Source organism: Anomaloglossus baeobatrachus, chromosome 9 (genome assembly GCF_048569485.1).
Source record: "Anomaloglossus baeobatrachus isolate aAnoBae1 chromosome 9, aAnoBae1.hap1, whole genome shotgun sequence".
In the NCBI taxonomy this organism is placed as follows: Eukaryota; Metazoa; Chordata; class Amphibia; order Anura; family Aromobatidae; genus Anomaloglossus; species Anomaloglossus baeobatrachus.
The window spans coordinates 214,216,875-214,236,994 of NC_134361.1; the positions used below are offsets into that span (position 1 = coordinate 214,216,875).

Below are 20,120 nucleotides of genomic sequence, written 5' to 3' on the forward strand. Positions count from 1 at the left end.
AGTTCCGGCTTTCTCCGCCCCCCGCTCCGGGTTCCTCAGGTGATCAGTGAACTTCTGGTCTCCATAGTTACTGGAGGCTCCGCAGTCTCTCCGGTTTCTATAGTAACGGGCCGGCGCCATGGAGTGTGAGCGGGAGGTCCGGCGGAGGCTGCGGGAGGCCGGGCAGGAGCAGCTGCTGCGCTTCTGGGATGAGCTGGGCTCCGGGCAGCGGGAGGGATTGCTCGGGGAGCTGAGGCTGCTGGACGCCCGGGAGCTCCGGGACCACTGCAGCCGGGCACAGCACGCCTATGAGCGGGAGAGCAGCGCCCCCCAGAGGCTGGACGACAGGATGCGGCCCGTGCCCGCAGAATTCATGGGGAGCGTCCGGAGGAGCCACCCCGAGGAGCGGAGAGCCTGGGAGGAGGAGGGTGAGTGACCGGAGGAGGAGCGGAGAGCCTGGGGAGGAGGAGGGTGAGTGACCGGAGGAGGAGCGGAGAGCCCGGGGAGGAGCGGAGAGCCCGCGGAGGAGGAGGGTGAGTGACCGGAGGAGGAGCGGAGAGCCCGGGGAGGAGGAGGGTGAGTGACCGGAGGAGGAGCGGAGAGCCCGGGGAGGAGCGGAGAGCCCGGGGAGGAGGAGGGTGAGTGACCGGAGGAGGAGCGTAGAGTCCGGGGAGGAGGAGGGTGAGTGACCGGAGGAGGAGCGGAGAGCCTGGGGAGGAGCGGAGAGCCCGGGGAGGAGGAGGGTGAGTGACCGGAGGAGGAGCGGAGAGCCTGGGGAGGAGCGGAGAGCCCGGGGAGGAGGAGGGTGAGTGACCGGAGGAGGAGCGGAGAGCCCGGGGAGGAGGAGGGTGAGTGACCGGAGGAGGAGCGGAGAGCCCGGGGAGGAGGAGGGTGAGTGACCGGAGGAGGAGCGGAGAGCCCGGGGAGGAGGAGGGTGAGTGACCGGAGGAGGAGCGGAGAGCCTGGGAGGAGGAGGGTGAGTGACCGGAGGAGGAGCGGAGAGCCTGGGAGGAGGAGGGTGAGTGACCGGAGGAGGAGCGGAGAGCCTGGGAGGAGGAGGGTGAGTGACCGGAGGAGGAGCGGAGAGCCCGGGGAGGAGGAGGGTGAGTGACTGGAGGAGGAGCGGAGAGCCTGGGAGGAGGAGGGTGAGTGACCGGAGGAGGAGCGGAGAGCCCGGGGAGGAGGAGGGTGAGTGACTGGAGGAGGAGCGGAGAGCCTGGGAGGAGGAGGGTGAGTGACCGGAGGAGGAGCGGAGAGCCTGGGAGGAGGAGGGTGAGTGACCGGAGGAGGAGCGGAGAGCCTGGGAGGAGCGGAGAGCCCGCGGAGGAGGAGGGTGAGTGACCGGAGGAGGAGGGTGAGTGACCGGAGGAGGAGCGGAGAGCCCGGGGAGGAGGAGGGTGAGTAACCGGAGGAGGAGCGGAGAGCCCGGGGAGGAGGAGGGTGAGTGACCGGAGGAGGAGCGGAGAGCCTGGGAGGAGGAGGGTGAGTGACCGGAGGAGGAGCGGAGAGCCCGGGGAGGAGGAGGGTGAGTGACCGGAGGAGGAGCGGAGAGCCCGGGGAGGAGGAGGGTGAGTGACCGGAGGAGGAGCGGAGAGCCCGGGGAGGAGGAGGGCGAGTGACCGGAGGAGGAGCGGAGAGCCCGGGGAGGAGGAGGGTGAGTGACCGGAGGAGGAGCGGAGAGCCCGGGGAGGAGGAGGGTGAGTGACTGGAGGAGGAGCGGAGAGCCCGGGGAGGAGGAGGGTGAGTGACTGGAGGAGGAGCGGAGAGCAAGGGGAGGAGGAGGGTGAGTGACCGGAGGAGGAGCGGAGAGCCCGGGGAGGAGGAGGGTGAGTGACTGGAGGAGGAGCGGAGAGCCTGGGAGGAGGAGGGTGAGTGAGCGGAGAGCAAGGGGAGGAAGAGGGTGAGTGACCGGAGGAGGAGCGGAGAGCCCGGGGAGGAGGAGGGTGAGTGACTGGAGGAGGAGCGGAGAGCCCGGGGAGGAGGAGGGCGAGTGACCGGAGGAGGAGCGGAGAGCCCGGGGAGGAGGAGGGTGAGTGACCGGAGGAGGAGCGGAGAGCCCGGGGAGGAGGAGGGTGAGTGACTGGAGGAGGAGCGGAGAGCCCGGGGAGGAGGAGGGTGAGTGACTGGAGGAGGAGCGGAGAGCAAGGGGAGGAGGAGGGTGAGTGACCGGAGGAGGAGCGGAGAGCAAGGGGAGGAAGAGGGTGAGTGACCGGAGGAGGAGCGGAGAGCCCGGGGAGGAGGAGGGTGAGTGACTGGAGGAGGAGCGGAGAGCCCGGGGAGGAGGAGGGTGAGTGACTGGAGGAGGAGCGGAGAGCCCGGGGAGGAGGAGGGTGAGTGACTGGAGGAGGAGCGGAGAGCAAGGGGAGGAGGAGGGTGAGTGACCGGAGGAGGAGCGGAGAGCAAGGGGAGGAAGAGGGTGAGTGACCGGAGGAGGAGCGGAGAGCCCGGGGAGGAGGAGGGTGAGTGACCGGAGGAGGAGCGGAGAGCCCGGGGAGGAGGAGGGTGAGTGACCGGAGGAGGAGCGGAGAGCCCGGGGAGGAGGAGGGCGAGTGACCGGAGGAGGAGCGGAGAGCCCGGGGAGGAGGAGGGTGAGTGACCGGAGGAGGAGCGGAGAGCCCGGGGAGGAGGAGGGTGAGTGACCGGAGGAGGAGCGGAGAGCCCGGGGAGGAGGAGGGTGAGTGACCGGAGGAGGAGCGGAGAGCCTGGGAGGAGGAGGGTGAGTGACCGGAGGAGGAGCGGAGAGCCCGGGGAGGAGGAGGGCGAGTGACCGGAGGAGGAGCGGAGAGCCCGGGGAGGAGGAGGGTGAGTGACCGGAGGAGGAGCGGAGAGCCCGGGGAGGAGGAGGGTGAGTGACTGGAGGAGGAGCGGAGAGCCCGGGGAGGAGGAGGGTGAGTGTGAGTGACTGGAGGAGGAGCGGAGAGCAAGGGGAGGAGGAGGGTGAGTGACCGGAGGAGGAGCGGAGAGCCCGGGGAGGAGGAGGGTGAGTGACTGGAGGAGGAGCGGAGAGCCTGGGAGGAGGAGGGTGAGTGAGCGGAGAGCAAGGGGAGGAAGAGGGTGAGTGACCGGAGGAGGAGCGGAGAGCCCGGGGAGGAGGAGGGTGAGTGACTGGAGGAGGAGCGGAGAGCCCGGGGAGGAGGAGGGCGAGTGACCGGAGGAGGAGCGGAGAGCCCGGGGAGGAGGAGGGTGAGTGACCGGAGGAGGAGCGGAGAGCCCGGGGAGGAGGAGGGTGAGTGACTGGAGGAGGAGCGGAGAGCCCGGGGAGGAGGAGGGTGAGTGACTGGAGGAGGAGCGGAGAGCAAGGGGAGGAGGAGGGTGAGTGACCGGAGGAGGAGCGGAGAGCAAGGGGAGGAAGAGGGTGAGTGACCGGAGGAGGAGCGGAGAGCCCGGGGAGGAGGAGGGTGAGTGACTGGAGGAGGAGCGGAGAGCCCGGGGAGGAGGAGGGTGAGTGACTGGAGGAGGAGCGGAGAGCCCGGGGAGGAGGAGGGTGAGTGACTGGAGGAGGAGCGGAGAGCAAGGGGAGGAGGAGGGTGAGTGACCGGAGGAGGAGCGGAGAGCAAGGGGAGGAAGAGGGTGAGTGACCGGAGGAGGAGCGGAGAGCCCGGGGAGGAGGAGGGTGAGTGACCGGAGGAGGAGCGGAGAGCCCGGGGAGGAGGAGGGTGAGTGACCGGAGGAGGAGCGGAGAGCCCGGGGAGGAGGAGGGCGAGTGACCGGAGGAGGAGCGGAGAGCCCGGGGAGGAGGAGGGTGAGTGACCGGAGGAGGAGCGGAGAGCCCGGGGAGGAGGAGGGTGAGGGACCGGAGGAGGAGCGGAGAGCCCGGGGAGGAGGAGGGTGAGTGACCGGAGGAGGAGCGGAGAGCCTGAGAGGAGGAGGGTGAGTGACCGGAGGAGGAGCGGAGAGCCCGGGGAGGAGGAGGGTGAGTGACCGGAGGAGGAGCGGAGAGCCCGGGGAGGAGGAGGGCGAGTGACCGGAGGAGGAGCGGAGAGCCTGGGAGGAGGAGGGTGAGTGACCGGAGGAGGAGCGGAGAGCCTGGGAGGAGGAGGGTGAGTGACCGGAGGAGCGGAGAGCAAGGGGAGGAAGAGGGTGAGTGACCGGAGGAGGAGCGGAGAGCCTGGGAGGAGGAGGGTGAGTGACCGGAGGAGGAGCGGAGAGCCCGGGGAGGAGGAGGGCGAGTGACCGGAGGAGCGGAGAGCCCGGGGAGGAGGAGGGCGAGTGACCGGAGGAGCGGAGAGCCCGGGGAGGAGGAGGGCGAGTGACCGGAGGAGCGGAGAGCCCGGGGAGGAGGAGGGCGAGTGACCGGAGGAGCGGAGAGCCCGGGGAGGAGGAGGGTGAGTGACCGGAGAGCCCGGGGAGGAGGAGGGTGAGTGACCGGAGGAGCGGAGAGCAAGGGGGGGAAGAGGGTGAGTGACCGGAGGAGGAGCGGAGAGCCCGGGGAGGAGGAGGGCGAGTGACCGGAGGAGGAGCGGAGAGCCCGGGGAGGAGGAGGGCGAGTGACCGGAGGAGCGGAGAGCCCGGGGAGGAAGAGGGCGAGTGACCGGAGGAGCGGAGAGCAAGGGGAGGAAGAGGGCGAGTGACCGGAGGAGCGGAGAGCCCGGGGAGGAGGCGGGCGAGTGACCGGAGGAGCGGAGAGCCCAGGGAGGAGGAGGCTGAGTGACCGGAGGAGGAGCGGAGAGCCTGGGAGGAGGAGGGTGAGTGACCGGAGGAGGAGCGGAGAGCCCGGGGAGGAGGAGGGTGAGTGACCGGAGGAGGAGCGGAGAGCCCGGGGAGGAGGAGGGTGAGTGACCGGAGGAGGAGCGGAGAGCCCGGGGAGGAGGAGGGTGAGTGACCGGAGGAGGAGCGGAGAGCCTGGGAGGAGGAGGGTGAGTGACCGGAGGAGCGGAGAGCCCGGGGAGGAGGAGGGCGAGTGACCGGAGGACCGGAGAGCCCGGGGAGGAGGAGGGTGAGTGGCTGGAGAGCCCGGGGAGGAGGAGGGTGAGTGACCGGAGGAGCGGAGAGCAAGGGGGGGAAGAGGGTGAGTGACCGGAGGAGGAGCGGAGAGCCCGGGGAGGAGGAGGGCGAGTGACCGGAGGAGCGGAGAGCCCGGGGAGGAAGAGGGCGAGTGACCGGAGGAGCGGAGAGCAAGGGGAGGAAGAGGGCGAGTGACCGGAGGAGCGGAGAGCCCGGGGAGGAGGCGGGCGAGTGACCGGAGGAGCGGAGAGCCCAGGGAGGAGGAGGCTGAGTGACCGGAGGAGGAGCGGAGAGCCTGGGAGGAGGAGGGTGAGTGACCGGAGGAGGAGCGGAGAGCCCGGGGAGGAGGAGGGTGAGTGACCGGAGGAGGAGCGGAGAGCCCGGGGAGGAGGAGGGTGAGTGACCGGAGGAGGAGCGGAGAGCCTGGGAGGAGGAGGGTGAGTGACCGGAGGAGCGGAGAGCCCGGGGAGGAGGAGGGCGAGTGACCGGAGGACCGGAGAGCCCGGGGAGGAGGAGGGTGAGTGGCCGGAGAGCCCGGGGAGGAGGAGGGTGAGTGACCGGAGGAGCGGAGAGCAAGGGGGGGAAGAGGGTGAGTGACCGGAGGAGGAGCGGAGAGCCCGGGGAGGAGGAGGGCGAGTGACCGGAGGAGGAGCGGAGAGCCCGGGGAGGAGGAGGGCGAGTGACCGGAGGAGCGGAGAGCAAGGGGAGGAAGAGGGCGAGTGACCGGAGGAGTGGAGAGCCCGGGGAGGAGGAGGGCGAGTGACCGGAGGAGCGGAGAGCAAGGGGAGGAAGAGGGCGAGTGACCGGAGGAGCGGAGAGCCCGGGGAGGAGGCGGGCGAGTGACCGGAGGAGCGGAGAGCCCAGGGAGGAGGAGGCTGAGTGACCGGAGGAGCGGAGAGCCCGGGGAGGAGGAGGGTGAGTGTCCGGAGGAGCGGAGAGCCCGGGGAGGAGGAGCGGAGAGCCCGGGGAGGAGGAGGGTGAGTGACCGGAGGAGCGGAGAGCCCGGGGAGGAGGAGGGTGAGTGACCGGAGGAGCGGAGAGCCCGGGGAGGAGGAGGGTGAGTGTCTGGAGGAGGAACGGAAAGCCCGGGGAGGAGGAGGGTGAGTGACCGGAGGAGGAGCGGAGAGCCCGGAGAGGAGGAGGGTGAGTGTCCGGAGGAGCGGAGAGCCCGGGGAGGAGGAGGGTGAGTGACCGGAGGAGCGGAGAGCCCGGGGAGGAGGAGGGCGAGTGACCGGAGGAGCGGAGAGCCCGGGGAGGAGGAGGGTGAGTGACCGGAGGAGCGGAGAGCCCGGGGAGGAGGAGGGTGAGTGACCGGAGGAGCGGAGAACCCGGGGAGGAGGAGGGCGAGTGACCGGAGGAGCGGAGAGCCCGGGGAGGAGGAGGGTGAGTGACCGGAGGAGCGGAGAACCCGGGGAGGAGCGGGGGAGAGACCCAAGGACCTGTGGGGGGGGTGACTCGAGGAGCGGAGAGCCTGGCAGGAAGAGGGGGAGAGACCTGAAGCTGAGACCCCAGGAGGAGGAGCTGGGGGAGTGACCTGAATTGGGTATGATAGTGACTGGGCCCCATTATAATCTACAAGAGAATCTCAAAAAATATTGTTCACCCCACTATCACTGTACCAGACCCCAGTAATGCTATAGAGAAAATCCAAACTCATTATAGAAGAGTGAACCTTAAATCGGCCAGCACCCCACAATCAATATAGAATAGTGCAAAATAGCAAGTACTCTACAATTTTTATTACAGGGAGCCCCACAATGACTATAGAACTGTGAACCCCAAAAACAGCAAATGCCCCACAGGCAATAAAATAATGGGTATCTCACAATCACCAGAGAATGTTTTACCCCAGGACCCAACAATTCCTATAGTAGGGTGACCTCCACAGACAGAACATCAGTCACTGCCGTGCACCCTAGAAGTGGCCTGTACCCCACTATTTGGTGTACATTGGCTGCAGCGAGCCCCCCACAATCAGTGCACTCTGATGATTATACAGCCTTTCTCCAGGTTAGGCAGCGCCCCATGATCACGATGAACCCAGTGTCTGTAAATAACGAGGTGATTAATATTCAACCTAATATCAGTGCGCCCCAATAACAGAAGGATTTACTCAGACGGGAGGAGTGATGAGAGCAGCGGTGAGGGTCTGACTATAGCTAAATACGAGGCGTCCTGCACACTGCTGTGCGTACCCCAATAACACCTCTGTGAGCCCCCCAATAACATCACTGTGAGCCCCCTGCTTCCTCACATGGCATTAGTGCAGTTATCTGTGAGACCTTGCACCCGGGTGCAGCCACCACGCTGTGTAATCCGCTGCCAGGCTCCGTTATATTGTGCCATATCGCAGTGTCTTGTAATTTACAGAACTTTGTACCCAGTAAAATCTGCAATAATATGAAGGTCAATCCACGCCTGCCGCTGTGCCCCCGATATATTCTGTGCCCTCCTGTGTGACCATTATATGCGCTGTGACCATTTTTTGTGCTGTGCCCCCCAGTGTGACCATTTTATATTTTGTGCCCCCCGATATGACCATTATGTATTTTGTGCCCCCCCTGTGTGACCATTATATATTCTGTGTCCCCCAGTGTGACCATTATATATTGTGTCCCCCAGTGTGACCATTATATATTCTGTGTCCCCCAGTGTGACCATTATATACTCTGTGTCCCCCAGTGTGACCATTATATGTTCTGTGCCCCCCAGTGTGACCATTATATATTCTGTGCCCCCCAGTGTGACCATTATATATTCTGTGTCCCCCAGTGTGACCATTATATATTCTTTGTCCCCCAGTGTGACCATTATATATTCTTTGTCCCCCAGTGTGACCATTATATATTCTTTGTCCCCCAGTGTGACCATTATATATTCTGTGTCCCCCAGTGTGACCATTATATGTTCTGTGTCCCCCAGTGTGACCATTATATGTTCTGTGCCCCCCAGTGTGACCATTATATATTCTGTGTCCCCCAGTGTGACCATTATATATTCTGTGTCCCCCAGTGTGACCATTATATGTTCTGTGCCCCCCAGTGTGACCATTATATATTCTGTGCCCCCCAGTGTGACCATTATATATTCTGTGTCCCCCAGTGTGACCATTATATATTCTTTGTCCCCCAGTGTGACCATTATATATTCTTTGTCCCCCAGTGTGACCATTATATATTCTTTGTCCCCCAGTGTGACCATTATATATTCTGTGTCCCCCAGTGTGACCATTATATGTTCTGTGTCCCCCAGTGTGACCATTATATGTTCTGTGCCCCCCAGTGTGACCATTATATATTCTGTGTCCCCCAGTGTGACCATTATATATTCTGTGTCCCCCAGTGTGACCATTATATATTCTTTGTCCCCCAGTGTGACCATTATATATTCTTTGTCCCCCAGTGTGACCATTATATATTCTGTGTCCCCCAGTGTGACCATTATATGTTCTGTGCCCCCCAGTGTGACCATTATATATTCTGTGTCCCCCAGTGTGACCATTATATATTCTGTGTCCCCCAGTGTGACCATTATATATTCTGTGTCCCCCAGTGTGACCATTATATATTCTGTGTCCCCCAGTGTGACCATTATATGTTCTGTGCCCCCCAGTGTGACCATTATATATTCTGTGTCCCCCAGTGTGACCATTATATATTCTGTGTCCCCCAGTGTGACCATTATATATTCTGTGCCCCCCTGTGTGACCATTATATATTCTGTGTCCCCCAGTGTGACCATTATATATTCTGTGTCCCCCAGTGTGACCATTATATATTTTGTGCCCCCCAGTGTGACCATTATATATTTTGTGCCCCCCAGTGTGACCATTATATATTTTGTGCCCCCCAGTGTGACCATTATATATTTTGTGCCCCCCAGTGTGACCATTATATATTCTGTGCCCCCCAGTGTGACCATTATATATTCTGTGCCCCCCTGTGTGACCATTATATATTTTGTGCCCCCCAGTGTGACCATTATATATTCTATGCCCCCCTGTGTGACCATTATATATTCTGTGCCCCCCAGTGTGACCATTATATATTCTGTGCCCCCCAGTGTGACCATTATATATTTTGTGTCCCCCAGTGTGACCATTATATATTCTGTGCCCCCCCGGTGTGACCATTATATATTCTGTGCCCCCCAGTGTGACCATTATATATTCTGTGCCCCCCAGTGTGACCATTATATATTCTGTGTCCCCCAGTGTGACCATTATATATTCTGTGCCCCCCAGTGTGACCATTATATATTCTGTGCCCCCCAGTGTGACCATTATATATTTTGTGTCCCCCAGTGTGACCATTATATATACTGTGCCCCCCCGGTGTGACCATTATATATTCTGTGCCCCCCAGTGTGACCATTATATATTCTGTGCCCCCCAGTGTGACCATTATATATTCTGTGCCCCCCAGTGTGACCATTATATATTCTGTGCCCCCCAGTGTGACCATTATATATTCTGTGCCCCCCAGTGTGACCATTATATATTTTGTGTCCCCCTGTGTGATCATTATATATTTTGTGCCCCCCTGTGTGACCATTATATATTTTGTGCCCCCCTGTGTGACCATTATATATTTTGTGCTCCCCCTGTGTGACCATTATATACGTTGACCCCCTCGGCGTGTCCATTATATACATTGTCCCCCCTCCCCCCAGGGTCAGGCATCACTGGTTTGAGGGGCCTTTCAGGATACGGGCCTTGTCTTGTGATGTCGGCCGCTCTCGTTCCTTCCTGGTATTGTGCCCGGTCAGCGGCTTCTCTATATACTGTGCAGTGCTCACTGTACGCTGTATACTGCACTGTATATACTGTTTCCATAATCACAGGACACTACCTGACCTCGGTATAACTGCAGGAGGCGACACACGGACCGGATGAGGTGGCGGAGTATCGGACGTCTCCTGTGTATGATGGTGGCCGGCGGGGCTGTGGTGGCCGGCGGGGCTGTGGTGGCCGGCGGGGCTGTGGTGGCCGGCGGGGCTGTGGTGGTTGGCGGGGCTGTGGTGGCCGGCGGGGCTGTGGTGGCCGGCGGGGCTGTGGTGGTTGGCGGGGCTGTGGTGGTTGGCGGGGCTGTGGTGGTTGGCGGGGCTGTGGTGGCCGGCGGGGCTGTGGTGGTTGGCGGGGCTGTGGTGGTTGGCGGGGCTGTGGTGGTTGGCGGGGCTGTGGTGGTTGGCGGGGCTGTGGTGGTTGGCGGGGCTGTGGTGGCCGGCGGGGCTGTGGTGGTTGGCGGGGCTGTGGTGGCCGGCGGGGCTGTGGCCTCAGACTAATGCTCATGTCTTCCAGGTTACCGCCAGATCTCACAGAATAAGGTGGCCGTCCTGCTGCTGGCCGGGGGTCAGGGCACACGTCTGGGGGTGACGTACCCCAAAGGAATGTACAATGTGGGGCTACCCAGTGGAAAGACTCTGTACCAGATCCAGGCGGAGCGCATCCTGCGTCTGCAGCGGCTGGCCGGAGACAAGCACTCGGTGCAGTGTACCGTGCCATGGTGAGGGGCAGCATGCGTATGGGGGGGCGGCGTGCGTATGGGGGGGGGGCGTGCGTATGGGGGGGGCTGCGTGCGTATGGGGGGGCTGCGTGCGTATGAGGGGCACCGTGCCATGGTGAGGGGCTGCGTGTGTATGAGGGGCACCGTGCCATGGTGAGGGGCAGCGCGTGTGAGAGGGGCTGCGTGTGTATGAGTGGCACCGTGCCATGGTGAGGGGCGGCGCGTGTGTGTGTGTGGGGCGGCACCTGTGTGGGGGGGGGGGCGGCGCGTGCGTGTGTGGGGGGCACCGTGCTATGGTGGGGGGGCGGCGCGTGTGTGGGGGGGCACCGTGCCATGGTGGGGGGTGGCGCGCGTGTGGGGGGAGGCGCTCCCACAATGCATTGCAACGCCGCTGCCGGCAGCTTCAAGGCCTGTACATTGATTCTCGCCCCTTACCCCCCAGGTACATCATGACCAGCGAGTTCACCCTGGACCCCACGCAGAGGTTTTTCGAGGAACACAACTTTTTCGGCATTGATCGGGCGGATGTCGTCATGTTTGAGCAGAGGATGCTGCCTGCGGTCGGGTTCGATGGACGTGCCATTTTGGAGCGAAAGGACAAGGTTGCGATGGCTCCAGGTAATTCGGGGGGGAGCAGATTGTGCTGTACGTGGCCCTGGGGCATCTGTCCTCCAATATAGAGGGAAATCGCATAAATAGCAATCCCTCCTTCTGTATTTGCAGACCGTCTATAGGCTGCTGTAACCTGCGTCTGATGGCATTAGATGAGGGAATTGCCTGTTCAGCGGTTTCCATATATATATACCATTTGTGCCATTCTAGATGGTAACGGCGGCCTGTACCGAGCCCTGGCCGACAACCGCATACTGGAAGACCTGGAGGCGCGAGGCATCTGCTACATCCACGTGTACTGTGTGGACAATATACTGGTGAAGATGGCCGATCCCATGTTCGTGGGCTTCTGTGTGTCCAAAGGGGCCGACTGTGGAGCTAAGGTCAGTCAGCAGATGGTTCTTAAAGGGGTTGTCCAGGCCTGATCGGAGCAATGCAACCTCACATTGGGAAGCCGTCCATGGCCAATATTGTGCCCAGATTCGATACTCGCTGCGGTCAAATTAATGTGCCCACCCATGGTGAACTTGCACTTTTCCACTTTACAGCGGGTACGGAAAGTATTCAGACCCCTTTAAATTTTTCTCTTTGTTTCATTGCAGCCATTTGGTATTTTTTCTCAGTAATGTGCACTCTGCCCCCATCCCCCATCCTGACAGAAAAAACAGAAATGTAGAAATATTTGCAAATTCATTAAACAAGAAAAAACTGAACTATCCCATGGTCATAAGTATTCAGCCCCTTTGCCCTCCCTTTTGAGCTAGTACAGCCATGAGTCTTCTTGGGATCCTGGATTCGGGGCTCCTCGGCCATTCTTCCTTGCAGATCCTCTCCAGTTCCGTCAGGTTGGATGGTGAACGTTGGTGGACGCCATTTTCAGGTCTCTCTCCAGAGATGCTCAATTGGGTTTAGGTCAGGGCTCTGGCTGGGCCGGTCAAGAATGGCCACAGAGTTGTTCTGAAGCCGCTCCTTTGTTATTTTAGCTGTGTGCTTAGGGTCACTGTCTTGTTGGAAGGTGAACCTTCGGCCAAGTCTGAGGTCCAGAGCATCTGGAAGAGGTTTTCTTCCAGGATATCTCTGTACTTGGCCGCATTCATCTTTCCTTCAATTGCAGCCAGTTGTCCTGTTCCTGCCCCCATAGCATGATGCTGCCTCCACCATGCTTCACTGTGGGGATTGTATTGGGCAGGTGATGAGCGGTGCCTGATTTTCTCCACACATACCGCTTAGAATTATCACCATAAAGTTCTATCTTCGTCTCATCAGACCATAGAATCTTATTTCTCATAGTCTGGGAGTCCTTCACGTGTTTTTTTTTGCAATCTCTATGCGGTATTCATATGTCTTGCACTGAGGAGAGGCTTCCGTCGGGTCACTGCCATAAAGGCTCGACTGGTGGAGGCTGCAGTGATAGGTGACTTTGTGTAACTTTCTCTCATCTCCCTACTACATCTCTGGAGCTCAGCCACAGTGATCTTGGGGTTCTTCTTTACCTCTCTAACCAAGGCTCTTCTCCCACGATTGCTCAGTTTGGCTGGACGGCCGGGTCTAGGAAGAGTTCTGCTGGTCCCAAACTTCTTCCATTTAAGGATTATGGAGGCCTGGGCTCTTAGGAACCTTGAGCACTTCAGAAATTCTTTTGTAACCTTGGCCAGATCTGTGCCTTGCCACAATTCTGTCTCTGAGCTCCTTGGGCAGTTCCTTTGACCTCATGATCCTCATTTGGTATGACATGCAGTGTGAGCTGTGAGGTCTTATATAGGTGTGCGCCTTTCCAAATCACGTCCTATCAGTTTAATTACACACAGCTGCACTCCAATGAAGGAGCAGAAACATCTCAAGGAAGATCACAAGGAAATGGACAGCATGTGACTTAGGCCGGTTTCACACATCCGGCTTTTCGCCGGTTTGCCGGATCAGGCGCTCTCCCATACAGTGACTACAGTACAGTGACAGCGCAACAAGCGCCGGTCACGTGCTGTCATGTGACCGGCGCATGTGACCCGGAAGTTACAGCGCTGTCACTGTACTGTATTGTCTGTACGGGAGAGCGCCGGATCCGGCAAACCGGCGAAAAGCCGAATGTGTGAAACCGGCCTTACATATGAGTGTCTGAGCAAAGGGGCTGAATACTTATGACCATGGGATATTTCAGTTTTTCTTGTTTAATAAATTTGCAAAAATTTCTACATTTCTGTGTTTTTTCTGTCAAGATGGGGGGCAGAGTGTACATTAATGAGAATTTACCAAATGGCTGCAATGAAACAAAGAGTGAAAAATGTACAGGGGTGTGAATACTTTCCGTACCCCTTTTATACTGGGTCTGGACAGCTCCATAAATAGGGTTTAGATCATAGACCCATTGATGGGATATCCTGGGGCTGGTGGGTCACAGAGACCCCACTAATCCTCACTGGTGTATCCCATATCCCACCATTTTTGTATAGAGGCCACACTTGTTGCCCCTTTTTTTATATTTGCTGATCGTTTCCCTTTACGATTGGATGATGGGGTCATTGTCCCTGATGATATTTCAGGTGGTGGAGAAGGCGTATCCATCGGAGCCGGTCGGGGTGGTGTGCCAGGTGGATGGCGTCTACCAGGTTGTGGAGTACAGCGAGATCAGCCCCGACACCGCTGAGAAGCGCAACCCCGATGGCAGCCTGACCTACAACGCCGGCAGCATCTGCAACCATTTCTTCACCCTGGACTTCCTGAAGAACATGGCCGGGTCAGTCTCTGATCCGCTCTATACTGTCCAGTGGCCAATCATTGGGACCTCCAGAGATAAGGACGCCACACGTGCATGGCAGCCGCTTATCGCCCGGTGAAAAAACATGCCAGATGCGACCATTACTTTGTATTACTCCCCCTTGTTCCCCTCCCTCAGGACCCTCGGGGAGCGCCTGGGGTACCACGTAGCCATCAAGAAAGTCCCCTACGTGGATGAAGAGGGAAACCTGGTGAAGCCCACGCGACCCAACGGAATAAAGATGGAGAAGTTTGTGTTTGATGTCTTCCAGTTTGCCAAGTGAGTGATTGTGCACGCCGCGCCCGGCCGCTGCGGACCGACGCCGGTATGGATGATCCCGTCTTCTCTCTTCATTTGTAGTAACTTTGTGGCTTTCGAAGTTGTCAGAGAAGAAGAATTCTCCCCTTTAAAAAATGCAGATACCGCGGATAAGGACACGCCGAGCACAGCGCGGCGCTCGCTCCTGTGGCAGCACTACCGCTGGGCTCTGCGGGCCGGGGCGAAGTTTACCGATGCCGAAGGCTGCGCCATAGAAGAGGGCTCCAGGTCAGTATTCAGCGAGCTGCGCCCGGACATTTCACCGCAGCCCCTCTGCTTATGATACGTTTACATCTCCCCTCTTTATAGGGTGTCCGAAGCGGAAGATCCCCCCGTGATCTGCGAGATTTCCCCACTAATCTCATATTTTGGAGAGGTGAGTGGTGTGAGAGAAACGCACACGTGGTGATGCCCCATACACGGGCACCTCGCCCCTCAGTGTCTGCTTCTTAAAGGGACACGCACCCCAAGAAATCTGCCATGACACCAAAACACTGTAGTCCTTTTGTGGAATGGTTAGGTGGCCCTTCTGATGCTTAAGTTTCCAACCTCTTAAAGGGGGTGTCCACTACTAGGACAACCCCTTCTGATTCCACATATCTCCCCCAGGTAGAATATAAAAAGATTATACTCCCCTCCGGTGGTGGCATGGTTCCAGCAGTGTCCGGGCTCACGCGACGTTGTGACGTAATGTGAACCCCGCGTCCAGTCACCGTTAGCTTCTACCGTAGAGCAATCAACATGAAGTGAGTGGCAACCTCTGCGCTCCTTCCTGTTGATTGACTCATTTGTTCAAAGGCTGGGAGATAGAAGCCAGCAATGAATGGACGTGGGGCTTACATTACGTCACAATGTCATGTGAACCCCAGGAGTGCGAGCCTGGACAACGCTGGAACCACGCCACCACCACCAGAGGCGAGTATAAGCTTTTTATATTTTACCTACGGGAAATATGTGGAATCAGAAGGGGGTTGTCCTAGTAGCGGACAACCAGTTTAAATGCCATTGTACGATTGGCGGCAGCAGCATCTAAGGGGCACTTTGCACACTACGACATCGCAGGTGCAATGTCGGTGGGGTCAAATTGAAAATGACGTACTTCCGGCATCGCATGCGACATTGTAGTGTGTAAAGTCTCGATGATACGATTAACGAGCGCAAAAGCGTCGTAATCGTATCATCGGTGCAGCGTCAGCGTAATCCATGATTACGCTGACGCGACGGTCTGATGTTGTTCCTCGTTCCTGCGGCAGCACACATCGCTGTGTGTGAGGCCGCAGGAGCGAGGAACATCTCCTACCGGCATCACCGCGGCTTCCATAGGATATGCGGAAGGAAGGAGGTGGGCGGGATGTTTACATCCCGCTCATCTCCGCCCCTCCGCTCCTATTGGCCGCCTGCCGTGGGACGTCGCAGTGACGCCATACGACCCGTCTCCTTAATAAGGAGGCGGGTCGCCGGCCAGAGCGCCGGTCGCAGGACAGGTGAGTCCATGTGAAGCTGCCGTAGCGATAATGTTCGCTACGGCAGTTATCACAAGGATATCGCCGCTGCGATGGGGGCGGGGACTATCGCGCTCGGCATCGCAGCATCGGCCTGCGATGTCGCAGCGTGCAAAGTGCCCCTAAGGCTAGGTTCACACTTCCGTTGTTTTGCATCAGTCACAATCCGTCGCCTTGAGGAATTGCGGTATCCTGCACAATATTTTGCAGGAATCCTGTTTTTCCCCATAGGCTTCTATTAGTCACGGATTGCGACTGATGATGCTGCGTTGCATCCACTGCGTCGCGGTCAGTCGTTTTTTAATTGACCACCGGGCGGGAGCAACGCAGCCTGTAACGTTTTTTGAGCAGCGCGATCCGTACGATTTTGCTGCGCATGCGCTCTCTGGCTCCCTGCCCCTGTAACCAGGATACACATCGGGTAACCAAGCAATGCGCTTTGGTTAGTTACCCGATATTTACAGTGTGCAGGGAGCCAGCGCTAAGCGGTGTATGCTGGTATCCAAGATAAATATCGGGTAACCAAGCAAAAAGTGCTTTGCTTTTAGTTACTCGATATTTACCCTGGATACAGTGTGCAAGGAGCCAGACACTTCACCACTCGGCTCCGCCCCCTCCCGCACTCCGCATGTACACACACACACTCACCTGTCCCCAACCATGCAGACCGCGGCACTGACGTCCTCAGCTCCACAGCCACGCTCGGCTCCGCCCCCTCGCGCTCCGCCCCCTCCCGCACTCCGCATGTACACCCACACACACACACACACACACACTCTCACTCACCTGTCCCCAGCCATGCAGACCGCGGCACTGACGTCCTCAGCTCCGCCCCCCCCCCCAAACTCCGCCCCCCGCACACAACGGAGTCCGACAATGAAATTCTTTTCTTTGTCATCCGTTGTACAACGCATCAGTCACATGCGTCAAGCAACGCATGTGACTGATGCAAAACAACGGAAATGTGAACTTAGCCTAGGAAGGTAACCTGTTGGGATCAGAGCTGGTTTCATCACTTCTCTGGTGCTGGCTGTATAACACTGCAGGCACCCTCGTTGTATGAGGTGGTTTTGGCTTTTACAATAAGTGCACACATGCGCCATACGTGTACACTGGATGTTGCCGAATACCGTAGTTTTCATTTTATAAGACGCACCAGATTATAAGACGCACCCCAAATTTAGAGACAAAAAAAGGTAAATAAAAAAATTAAAATAATAAAAAATATGGGGTCTGTTTTATAATCTGGTGGGGTCTTACCGGGGAGGAGGGGCAGCAGCGGTGGTCCTGGAGTATGGCGATGCTGCGGGTGGTGCAAAGGGGGGCCCAGATGCTCACTGGGGCAGGCGTCGCTGCTCTGTGCTGGTGCTCGCTGCTGGCTGCGAGGCACGGGCCATTCTAAAGATGTCAGCGGTGTGGCCTTCAATGAAATGGCGGCCGGAGTCTGCGCGTGCGCAGATGAGATCTCGACTAATCACTGAGCCGATAACTCAATCGGCTCAGTGATTAGTCGAGATCTCATCTGCGCATGTGCCATTTTCCTTAAGTCTACTGCTGGGAGATCAATGGGCCGGATACGGCGCATGTGCAGATGAGAGCTCCATCTGCACACGCGCCGACTCTGGGTGCCATTACTTGAAGCCCTCACCGCCCACATCTTCAGAATGACCCGTGCCTCACCACCCGCTGCCCAGAACAGCACCCGCAGCACAGCATTGCCCGGCCTCCTGTGACCCCACCCTCCGGTAAGCTACATTTGGATTTTAAGGCGCACCCCTCATTTTCCTTCCAATTTTTTGGGAGGAAAAGTGTGTCTTATAATCTGAAAAATATGGTAGTTAAAGGGTACTCCTTAAGATTCAGACCGATCCCTACAATGGGCAAAACTGTAAAAATATAGAATATGTGGTGTCCCACGTGGCCTACGGCGAAAACGTCACTAAGACTAAAGGCTGCTTTACACACTGCGATATCGGTACCGATATCGCTAGCGTGGGTACCCGCCCCCATCTGTTGTGCGACACGGGCAAATCGCTGCCCGTGCCGCACAACATCGCCCAGACCCGTCACACGGACTTACCTGCCTAGCTACGTCGCTGTGACCGGCGAACCGCCTCCTTTCTAAAGGGGTGGTTCGTTCAGCGTCACTGCAGCGTCACTGAATCGCCGCCCAATAAAAGCGGAGGGGCGGAGATGAGCGGAACGTAACATCCCGCCCACCTCCTTCCTTCAGCATAGCGGCGGGGAGGCAGGTAAGATGAGCTTCCTCGTTCCTGCGGCATCACACGGAGCGATGTGTGCTGCTGCAGTAACGATATTTGAGAATGGACCCCCATGTCACCGATGAGCGATTTTGCACGTTTTTGCGACGATACAAAATCGCTCATAGGTGTCACACGCAACGGCATCGTTACTGCGTCTGGATGTGCGTCACAAATTCCGTGACCCCAACGACTCCGCATTAGCGATGTCGTAGTGTGTAAAGCCCCCTTTAGTCTTCGCACCTCTGTGGCAGTTGGAGGGGGCCGCAGCGGACCCCTGCTGATCATACAGTGATCTCAAGACAACCCCCAAGGTCCTGAATATTAACAGTAGATTATATTTATTTTATATATTATTTCCTGTTTTTTTCAGATTTGGGGGTATTAGGTGCTGGGGTCCGGACAGTTATTTCGGGTCTCATCCGTCCTCTGTCCCCGGCTGTGACACGTATTCGATGTGTTTTGCTTGCAGGGCCTAGACTTGCATCTGAGTAAGAAGGAAATCTCGTCCCCCTTCATCCTGGACGTCCAGAAGGTGTAGGAAGCAATGAAGATCTGCTGCCGGCATGGTGGGCACGCGGGGGAGCCATTGTGCCTTACGATTCGAGGACCGACAATCACTGCCTTCTGTATCAGCAACTTACTATGCAACCAAAAACGAGGGCGGTCACCACGGAGGTCGGTGCTGGACGTCGGCTTCACATGGTGCACATTTTAGGAAATCGTGAATACTGCAGCTCGGCAGCCATATCACCCCGATATTTCAGGGTCCCCCCCCTCCCCCTTCCCTAATTTCCGTTTTTTCATTTTTCCTCCCTTATTTCAGACCTTATGTTTTCATTGACACCATTTTCGGATACATATAAAAGGACGGTAATTCTGTCATTGATTTTTCTTCATGCGGTTCCCGTCGGGTCCCTATAATTACCTTATATTTTCATAGATTGCGCTTATACGGACGCGACGATGCAAATTATTATTATTTTTTTTATTGCAAAAAGTGGGGGGTGGAGACGACTTCAACCATTTATATATTTTTAATATTTGTTAACTTTTTTTTTTTTTTATAATTTTTACTTTTGGGGGATTTGCCCTGCGGTCGCTGGCACGCGGTGCCAACTTTTGGGGGATTTGCAGGACTTCAGTTTTGTATGAAGCCGCAGGGCAAGATGGCGGCAAAAGCTACACATCAGCATCTTCCCCTGCAAACCAATAAAGGAATGATAATGGGGGTACAATAGCATGGAGCAGATTTATAAACCTGGTCATCAGCAATAGCAACCAATCACAGCACAGCTTTCATCTCTTACACTGCTCCTGGAAAATAAAAGCTGCTCTGTGATTGGTTGCTGTGGACAATAAGGGAGCTTTATCCTTTCCCCCCCTATTCCGTGCAGCATTTCTCTTATAACGTCTTTCTCGCTGCCTGTCATTTCTAATCCTCTATTCTTGCTGTAAAACCTGTCCCCATCCTCTGGCCTCTGCCAGCAGCCAACCCGAGCAAGCAGAGCTGCAGTGTAAAGCATGGAGGAGCCAAAGAGCAGCAGTCTGATGAGGTAGGCGGAGGATTTCAGACTTGCTTTCATATAATATGTGTAAGGTGACCCCTGTAAATGCCACGTCAGTTACTGCCACATACACCCAGTACCGTGTCACCAGATTCGCGGCAATACAGAAGCAAACTGTGCCCCATCATAGGGAGGCGCAGCTGCTGCATCCTTCTTGGATCAGAATCACAAACATTGGCAAAACTGCAGAATTCATACAGCCCCGGTGTTTAATGTAACCTCAACCTACAGGATCACAAAAATCCGCCATCGCCTTCTCTATAGCCCAGATCCATGGGGAGGGCACAAGGCAGTGGGCGCCGCCAGCACAGAAGACGTGATAAGGTGCTGTCATCCATCGCCGCGGTCTGGACATGCTGGATTATAAGAATTTGCCGTGCCATACAATGCTGCCCCCATATTGGTTGGCACACCGGGCAGCGGAGAGGGCACAAATCACAGAAGTGAATCCTCCCCTCGTTACTGTAATTCCAGACGCTCCAATAAACTGGGCACTGATTCATGATATCGTGTTGTGATTTTCTGGTGCATAAAATAGAAAAATATCCTATTCTGTGGGGAACAGGAAAGAATTGGTGCAAAAATATTCACCAGTGTTTCAGATTTATGTATGGGGCAGTCTGAAGTCCACACACTGGGCTGCGGAGATCCCTCGCACGGGGCTGTCAGAAATGCACGTG

At 57.5% G+C, this 20,120-nt stretch overlaps 1 protein-coding gene across 1 annotated transcript; it reads left to right on the top strand.

Annotated features, from left to right (window-relative positions):
• On the top strand, nucleotides 1–19,947 carry UAP1L1 (UDP-N-acetylglucosamine pyrophosphorylase 1 like 1). The gene is made up of 9 exons (XM_075324431.1): nucleotides 1–407; nucleotides 10,223–10,427; nucleotides 10,870–11,045; nucleotides 11,250–11,422; nucleotides 13,577–13,770; nucleotides 13,930–14,070; nucleotides 14,152–14,337; nucleotides 14,419–14,485; nucleotides 18,345–19,947. The coding sequence occupies exons 1-9, from the start codon at nucleotides 119–121 to the stop codon at nucleotides 18,411–18,413; spliced, it is 1,500 nt and encodes a 499-aa protein (XP_075180546.1). The 5' UTR covers nucleotides 1–118; the 3' UTR covers nucleotides 18,414–19,947.
• The last annotated feature ends 173 nt before the right edge of the window (nucleotides 19,948–20,120 follow it).

Coding starts and splice junctions, on each gene's coding strand:
- UAP1L1 (XM_075324431.1), top strand. CDS start 119: ATGGAGTGTGAGCGGGAGGTCCGGCGGAGGCTGCGGGAGGCCGGGCAG. Junction 14,071..14,151: donor GATGTCTTCCAGTTTGCCAA/GTGAGTGATTGT, acceptor CTTCATTTGTAG/TAACTTTGTGGCTTTCGAAG. Junction 14,338..14,418: donor GCCATAGAAGAGGGCTCCAG/GTCAGTATTCAG, acceptor CCCTCTTTATAG/GGTGTCCGAAGCGGAAGATC.